The sequence below is a fragment of the Miscanthus floridulus genome, chromosome 11 (genome assembly GCF_019320115.1).
Source record: "Miscanthus floridulus cultivar M001 chromosome 11, ASM1932011v1, whole genome shotgun sequence".
NCBI lineage: Eukaryota > Viridiplantae > Streptophyta > Magnoliopsida > Poales > Poaceae > Miscanthus > Miscanthus floridulus.
In genome coordinates this window covers 86,225,128-86,234,078 of record NC_089590.1, presented here as the reverse complement: position 1 = coordinate 86,234,078, position 8,951 = coordinate 86,225,128, and the positions used below count along the sequence as shown (strand labels likewise).

The following is an 8,951-nucleotide window of genomic DNA, read 5'->3' as shown; positions in this document are numbered from 1 at the left end:
TTATAGTAGTACAGAAGTATAGATCCAAGGACCATGATCTCTCGTAACGACATTCGTCGAGTCCATGTACGTTCCTGATATCTCGTAACGACATTCGTCGAGTCCTTGTACGGTACTCCTACTGTAACTCCTACATTTCCAACGAGATTCTACTCTATCTCCCACATTTTCTGGATCCGTACGCATGCGGCGAGTCGTTTTCTCCTTATTCCTCCTATATCTTTTCAAACCGACGATCAAGAATTGGTGGTGAAGGTTATCTATGCTGTTTGGATCTCGACAGGAATAATCTAAACTGCTTTTTCGTGATCGTGATATAATAAAACTCAGAGGCTGCTGCTCGATCTATGCCTCTCCGTTTTTTTCGCACCTGAATTGAAAGAGTCGCTCGTCCACGAGTCGCCGCTCGCGTTTCTGGTGATATAAATAGGGTCTGCGCCATCCGCTAGCGCCGCTTTCCCGACCGAGGACCGCCGCGCCGGCCGTCCGCCCGGCCAGATCTTGGTGAGCCCAGTTCCAGCCTCCTCCTCGGCTCCTTGCTAATTATCATGGAATTTCTCACCATAATCACCATCTTTGTTTTCCTAACATCTTTGCCCCCGAACAATCTATCCCTTCAGTACGTGGTTCTTCTATCCCGTCGTAGCAGGTATCGCAGGCCGGATCGCCGGGGAGCAGAGGCGGCGGAGTGTGGCACGCTACGTACAGCGGCAACTGCAGCCCAAGTGCACAGGTCCAATTAAGGTATATAAATCCGATCCTAATGATTGATGTAGAATGTAGGTGCAGGCAATAAATAAATAGGAATTAAGGGTTTATGACTCGATTATATATAGTATTATTCATGATGAATTATGTAATCTGGTAACAGATCAGATCGTGATTGATGGACCTGCTCCCAGACGGCGTGCTCACCGACATCTTGCGCCGCCTCGCGCCGTGCAGCCTTGCCGCGTCACGATGCGTCCGCAAGTCCTGGTGCACCATCATCGACACCATGCGCTTGCTGCGAACCGATCTCCTCCCTCTCCGGCTTGATGGCTTCTTCTGTCTCGACAATATCCTCATTCCTCCGCCATATTTCTTCTCACGCAACAGATCAACAGCAGGCCGCCACCGGCGGATCCGCGGCAGGCTCGACTTCCTGGGCACGCCCTTGGATCTGCACATCGTGGATCACTGCAATGGCCTGCTCCTGCTTGACCATGGGCGGGTGGTTAACCCTGCCACGCGACAGTGGGTGCGCCTGCCTCCCTCTCCAGACCCATCCGTTGTGATGGAGGACTTTTTCCAGGGCCATTGCCTTGTGTATGATCCCGTCGTGTCACCCCACTACGAGGTCGTGCTGATACACTTGCTTCCTCGAGTACTTGGCCCTAACAATGAATTTAGGGCGGACTCGGAATGGCCGTTGTCGCCGTACACGACGCACGTCTTCTCGTCAAGGAGCTGGAGGTGGGAAGAGAGGTCCTTCGTCCGCCAAGGGGTGGCGGCAGGGACCATTGCCGACAAGCTCCCCGAAAGCCAACTGTTCGAACGCCACTCTGTCTATCTCCGGGGAAAACTCTACGTTCACTGCGAAAACCATACTGTCATGAGGTATCCATCCCATTCGCTCTGTTATTTTTATTTCCTACTGAATGTAATCTTGATACACCATTTACATATACTTCCTCCATACTAAAAAATGAAGTCGTTTTGGACAAGGCTTGGGTCAAACATTAGGAATATAAATCATGAATAACTTTTAAGTTGTTGAGTTAGGAAATATGAAAACCATATGTATAGATTTGTCTTGAAAAATACTTTCACAAATATTTACATATATCACTTTTTGATAAATATATTTATAAAAATAAGTATATGTTTTGGAGACCGTGTCGCTGTCCAAAACGACTTCATTTTTTAAGTATAGAGGGAGTACTAAACAGTCACATTCCATGTTCCCTTTTCCTTGATCCCATCTTATTTTGCAGGATAACCTTGTCGAATGACAAGTTCCGGGTGATTAAATGCCCCACGGTGAGTGAAATGGCTGGTGTTGGTGTTCTTTCCTTAAATCAGAGAAAGGGGTGTACTCTGGACTATCTTGGAACGATGGTTGCCCACGATTTCGAGTGTGGTTTCTTAACGAACCATGTGAGCAGATGGAGTGGGTGTTGAAGAGCGACATCAGCCTTCAAGCAGTGGCACAAAATTTCCCCTTCAGCAATCACAACATTTACAGCAGTTGGGCCGTCACCTCTAAATCTAGTGAGCATGCGGAGGGAGCGGGGGCACGAGCGGAATTTGAATGGGACTCGGACGATGGTGTTGTTCTTGAAACCAAAGATGGTGATGATGATGGAACATACTACCACCGACAAACATCTTTCCTCGGATTTCATCCTTACAAAGAGATTGCCTTCTTTTGGGTATCACACTCGAGAGTGGTATCTTATCACTTGAACAACTCAAACGTTCAAGACCTAGGCATATTAAACACACATTCCGTATGTAAGTCATTTCCATACACATCCTGCTGGGTGGGGGAGTTACGTGAAAACAATTAGCTTTTGGAATTTGTATTGTTTGGAACAATGTGTCATATATATGATCCGCTATATTCATTCGTTCTTCCGTATAAATATTGATTCCTACCGTACTTGTGGTAATAATCAGAGTGTACCTACGCCTCCAGTTTGTATTCATTTTAATCTTATGGTAATCTTTGGCTTTCATCTACAATATTTATACAAAACTTATCTTCATTTGATTCCGCAAGAAAAATGTGATTTTTCTAAGACATATTAATCATGTAAAATCATATTTTTTGTACAGAAATAAATGAAGATAATTTTTATATAAATATTGTAGATCTCAACTTTCTAATTTTCAGTTTTTTCATTTGAAATCGTTAAGATGCTCAAAAAATAATTGTATATTTAGACCTGAGGGTATTTTCGACTTTTCACACACGTAGTTTGACGCCGTTAGAGCCAAATCTGACGAAAGTGGCGTGGAGGGCAAAAGAGTTCAGAGCAGTGGCACATGTGAGAACTTAAATTTTTAATGGCTTATAGGTAATTAATAACTTTTATAATGACACACGTGTAAAAGCCTTTTACATGTTTCCTTTTCCTTGACCCCATCTTATCATTTTGCAGGATAAACCTGTCAAATAACAGTTACCGAGTGATTAAATGCCCCATAGTGAGCCAAATGGCAGGTGTTGGTGTTCTTTTCTTGGGGAAATCAGAGAAAGGGGTGTACTCTGGAGTACCTTGGAACGATGGATGCCCCAATTTCGAGTGTGGTTTCTAAATGAATCATGCGAGCAGATGGAGTGGGTGTTGAAGAGCAACATCAGCTTTCAAGTAGTGGTACAAAATTTCCCCTTCAGTGATCACAACATTTACAGCAGTTGGGTCGTTAGCTCTAAATCTAATGAGCATGTGGAGCGATCAAGGCACAAGAGGAATTTGAACGATGATGTTGTTCTTAAAACCAAAGATGATGATGATGATAAAACATACTACCACCAACAAACATCTTTCCTCGGATTTCATCCTTACAAAGAGATTGCCTTCTTTTGGGTATCATGCTCGAGAGTGGTATCTTATCACTTGAACACCTCAAACATTCAAGACCTAGGCATATTAAATACACATTCTGTATCTAAGTCATTTCCATACACATCATGCTGGATGGGGGAGTTACGTGAAAAGAATTAATTAGCTTATGGAATTTGTATTGTTTGGAACAATGTCATATATGATCCCCTATTTTCATTCATTCGTATAAGGCCCTATTTGGATTCACTATCTATACTAGTTAGCTAAGCAACTCCAGCGGTTTGACTTAAACTATTAGCCAAATTTCATAGTTTAGTCATTTTGTAAAATAGAAAACTTCTAAAAAAAAAAAAGAAGAGGTCTGCAACAACATTGATATTTTTCATCTTCAGATAGCTAGCGTCCATGGTTGGCTTTATATGGGCAACTAAAATCAAGGAATAGCTAGCTTCTTATTTTACAAATCAGATAGTACATCTGTTGGAGCCTACTTTTTTGCTATACAAATTCTAAAATAGCTTCCAAAACAAGAATAGCCGAGCAATTGCAGTCGCTCATTATCTGATTTAATCTAGATAATTGTTCCTACTGTACTTGTGGTAATAATCAGAGTGTACCTACGCCTCCGGTTTGTATTCATTAATTTTCTGGTAGTAATCTTTTGCTTTCATTTTTATGAGATTATTAATTCATATAAATACATCACGTGTTCTACCTGAAGAACATGTACGAGTCTTGAAACTTCAGGATGTACTAGCAAGGCAGACGCGGCCCTTGATGCCGTGTGTCCAGGCCAGATTGAATCAGCCCAAGTGTTTTCCTAGTTATGTTCAAAAAAGTGTTTTCCTCGTTGTCATCATTACGATGATTAAGTCCTTGTTTAGTTCCACCCTAACTTCCAAAAAGTTGCTACAGTACCTGTCACATCGAATGTTTGCGGCTCGTGCATAGAGCATTAAATGTAGACGAAAAGAAAAACTAATTGCACAGTTTGGTGGGAAATTGCAAGACGAACGTTTTGAGCCTAATTAGTCCATGTTTGAACACTATTTGCCAAATAAAAACGAACGCACTATAGTAGCCCCAAAATTCAAATTCCTACAGCTAAACACAGCCTGAGATACACATCTTCATGCTACTACGCCAACACAGAACGTGCGTGAATAACCAGAAGCGGGCGCCGGCGTATAATGAAGAAAGGCGTATTACGCCGGTAGACTAAACTTACTTTAGATTCACCTATCTAAATAGGTGGACGAGAAGTAAAGTAATTTTTAGTTTGCAACGTAACTAACCATTAGTTCATTAGTTAGTAAACATGGACTAATATGGTTATATGGATTAAACCAATCAGTCTTTGTCCATTATTTTTTGTTCATTTTTAGTCTTCGTATCCAAACTACTAGACTTTAGCCGTCTAAATCTTTAGTCTAATTATTTATTCCATCTATTCAAAGTGATCCAAACAGGCCCGTATATAAGTTGTTAAATCAATTGCTTAGTCGCTAATGTAAAAATTGGGGCCACGGGCAGCAGGGAGAAGAGGGTAGGACAGATATATAGCCCTGTTGTTGACGGTAGTTAACAAATATTATAAACCGTCAATATAACTTGAATAAGGGTATGAAAGTAATCACCAATGTAGACTTAGGGGTTTAAACTAATAAATTCCATAAGTTTTGGTGAATCTGTGTTTACAACAGGGTTTATCCAGAAAACCGTCAAGTTGGACATATATGTCAGAGTTAATCACGCTTATCCGCAGCGAAACAGACACCAGAAGGATCTAGAAAACTCCAGAGGATACCACACCATGGCAGGGCCCGAGGCCCCACCTGTAGGCCGGCTGGCCTGTGGGCCCCGCTATCAGCCTCCTTCTTCAAATGTCGGTTCTCCACCGTCTTAGGGTTTGCATCTACGCTGTCCTTTCAAGTTGGTTTGATCCGAGGGCTCAGAATGGATGCTACTGCCTATATATACCAGCCCCTGCCACCCCCTGGCATATCAAACCCAGATCAAGTCAATCAAGAAGACAGAAACCCTAATACTCAAAGCTCCACCATATTCTAGGGCATAGCTAGTTAGGCTAGGTCTAGAGGAAGGCAAGCTTCGCTTGGATTCCAGATCTTATTAAGAGCGTGGCTCAGTATAGCCCCTTGTATCCTCTTTTGTATCTTTCATTATTCATATGTTTGCTACAATTGATTTGACATTGTTCTTAATATTATTCATGTTTCTAGTTATCATCGTTTACTTTGATCATGTGCTTAGTATAGTTAGACTATCATCATGGTCAAGCATAAGTTCATATAGCGCTCGCTCCAAGGTACCAGGAGTGAGTGGTCGATATAGTATAAGCGTGGTGCTTATACGTTGTTTACCTATGGATGCACCCTATATTCTGGGCCATGTGGTAGATCGCGGATGTGACACTCCCGTTGAGTCCTTTGTAGTCCACTCCCCGAATATAGGATAAGTAGAATCTAGTTACGAAGGAAGACAAACTATGTTCTTAATCTTCCTTAGTAATATCCCTTATGTGTAGATATAAAATTGATCTTAGCAATGTCTACTAAGGCCTTGTTTAGATTGCAAGTTTTTTCACTCTCTCTCCATCACATCAAATCTTTGGACACATGCATGGAGTATTAAATGTAGATAAAAAATAACTAATTATACAGTTTGATTGTAAATTATGAGACGAATCTTTTGAGCCTAGTTAGGCCATGATCGGATAATAATTGTCAAATACAAACGAAAGTGCTACAGTGCCAAATACTGATTCCTAGCAGCAATCTAAACAAGGCCTAGGTATAATTGTACTAATCAACGTATGCTTTGACTTGTAATTAAGAATGACTTAGGAATTATTCCTCTAATATTCTACTTAGCCATGCTATTGCCATAGAAAGAAGAACTCTGAGTGATCATTTATCAGGTATCATTTACCATTCATATACATTTATCTCATGACTTACCCCTGTTGTGAGTAGAAGTTTGGTTATGGTTTATTTCTCCATCATATGTATAAGTAATCAATATATTCCAACTGCTCGTCCTTCCCTGTGGTAAAAATATAAATTACGATACCTGGAATACTCCCGAGTGAAATGCTACAATGGTATAATTATCTGTGCGCTTACAGATCTCTTTCATATATATATATATATTCTCTCTAGTCACATAAAATACTTAAAGTACTTGTTAGTGTCATTCTAGAAGTGGCACTAGGTAGTACCAACAAGCATTTCTGACATCATAGCTAGGGATGACAACTTAGTAAAAGTGATGCTAAGAAATATCAACAAACATTAGGTGGCTACTTAAACAAGTGACAAATTAATAAATACCAACAAGCATTTCTGGCGCCATTGCCGAGGAAGATAGCTAGGCAATAATGGAATATTGATAAACTTGTACTTATTGATGTGATCGAGATAACCATTGACCTCTGCTCAAACATGCTTACCCTTGTTCTGCCTACTTTTTATATCTTATGCAGGGTAATGTATGATCGGTTTTGACCTTTCGACAAACTACGTTGAAGATCTAGAAGCATTAATCAGGAGAACTAGAGCTAAACTCAAGAAAGTGTCAGCTTTAGAATCGGAAGACAACCAGACCAGGCAAAGTTTAACACCAGTTTTTAAAGCCATGGCTGATAAGACACTTCGTAAGTTCTCTGCTCCAACTATGGCCAGCATCTGTACTGGACCGGCGGTCAATTTCGGAGATAATGGATTTGAACTCAAGCCAGCTCTCATCAACATGGTGCAAGCTAGTCAGTTTTGTGGAAAGACACATGAAGATGCAAGTGCTCATCTCTAATATTTCTTGGAGATCTGTAGTACTTTCACCATCAAAGGAGTTACCAGAGACGCCATATTACTTCGCCTCTTCCCATTCTCACTTTTGGGGAAGGCGAAGCAATGGTTCTACGCCAACAAAGATAGAAATACTATATGGGATAACTGCTCCACTGCCTTCCTAGCAAAGTTCATTTCCACGGGCAAAATCAATGCTCTGCGTGGGAGAATCTCGAGTTTTCAACAACAACATGATGAATATGTCCCTGAGGCATGGGAACGCTTCCAAGACTACATATCAGAATGTCCTCATCATGGGATGGAGAATTGGTTACTCATGCAGACTTTCTACCACGGGTTGACAAACAACACTCGTGATAATATGGATGCTGCTGCTGGAGGTGCTTTCTTATCGCTCATAATCCTAGGTGCAACAGCTCTCGTGGAGAAGATGGCCTCCAACCAAGGCTGGAATGAAGAACATCTTCAAACCCGCAAGAGAGGAGGAGGTATGCATCAACTTAAGGAGGTAGACATGTTGTCTGCCAAGATGGACCTGGTCATGAAGAAGCTCGAAGACCGAGCCAATGAGAAGCAAGAAGTCATGCACATTCACGATTCCCGCATGACGTGTGAAGAATGTGGCAACACTGGGCATTCAAGGAACAATTGTCCTAAAACCCACGAGTAGGGATGAAAACGGACCGCATATGGACGGATATCACTAATATTACATTTGTTTTCACATTTCTGTCTGGATTCGGATGCGAATACGGATAGTGTAAACCATACCGGATAGGATACAATTAGACATCATAAATATGCAATTTGAGTATTCAGATATGGATACGATATCGAATGTTGAATATTCAGACTCGGATACAGACATATCTAAACCCCTCTAAACGGATTTGATCTTAAATACGGTCGGAAAATATCCGTACCGTTTTCACTCCTACCCATGAGGATGTGAACTTCATCATCAAGAACAACTATCGTCCTCAACAAAATCAAGGATGGAAACAGCAACAAAGGCCAACCTACCAAGGTAATTACTAGGGTAACTATCAAGGTAATTATTTCAATAATTTTAATAATCAACCACCCTTGAGAGAATTAATTTCTGGTCAAGCTAAAATTATGGAGGGCTTATCTAAAAGACTAGCTTCTAATGATAAAATCTTAGAAAACATAAACAATAGAATGGATAGCTTCTCCTCTGCCATTAAAAACCAACATAGCTCTAATAAAATGATAGTATCACAAATAGCTCAGCTAGCGGCCATTGTTCCTCCGATCGACAAATGTAAGATTCTAGGGCAACCGGAAGATCTAAAAACTATAAATCTTATCGATATTCACAATGCAGCATACTACTACACGCAACCATCGACGGGAAGGTGGATAGACTATTCCTTGCCTGCAAAGAAAGGTGATTCAGGAAGACCTGTCATCCCCATAGCCATTGGACCTCACATTTTTCAAGAAGCTGTCTGTGACTTCGGAACAAATGTCAACATCATGCCTAAGGTAATTTATAATAAAATTAATGAAGATACTTTGTTGTACATAAACATGCGTTTGCAGCTTG

At 41.1% G+C, this 8,951-nt stretch overlaps 1 protein-coding gene, 1 non-coding gene and 1 pseudogene across 2 annotated transcripts; 2 read left to right on the top strand and 1 right to left on the bottom strand.

Annotated features, from left to right (window-relative positions):
• Positions 1-458: 458 nt before the first annotated feature.
• On the top strand, positions 459-3,052 carry LOC136492348 (putative F-box protein At3g16210). Its single transcript, XM_066488399.1, has 5 exons — positions 459-504; positions 621-744; positions 872-1,599; positions 1,977-2,022; positions 2,963-3,052. The coding sequence occupies exons 3-5, from the start codon at positions 887-889 to the stop codon at positions 3,050-3,052; spliced, it is 849 nt and encodes a 282-aa protein (XP_066344496.1). The 5' UTR covers positions 459-504; positions 621-744; positions 872-886.
• On the top strand, positions 3,052-3,713 carry LOC136492347 (uncharacterized; annotated as a pseudogene).
• Positions 3,714-7,572: 3,859 nt separating this feature from the next.
• LOC136495104 (small nucleolar RNA R71) lies at positions 7,573-7,681 on the bottom strand. The gene has a single exon (XR_010768885.1). It is a non-coding gene; the product is annotated as a small nucleolar RNA R71 (small nucleolar RNA).
• Positions 7,682-8,951: the final 1,270 nt, after the last annotated feature.

Bases quoted from the DNA above. Each gene is read 5' to 3' on its own strand.
- LOC136492348 (XM_066488399.1), top strand. From the start codon at position 887: ATGGACCTGCTCCCAGACGGCGTGCTCACCGACATCTTGCGCCGCCTC. The intron at 1,600-1,976 runs GTATCCATCCCA...CTTATTTTGCAG, and splicing joins GAAAACCATACTGTCATGAG to GATAACCTTGTCGAATGACA. The intron at 2,023-2,962 runs GTGAGTGAAATG...TCACACACGTAG, and splicing joins GGGTGATTAAATGCCCCACG to TTTGACGCCGTTAGAGCCAA.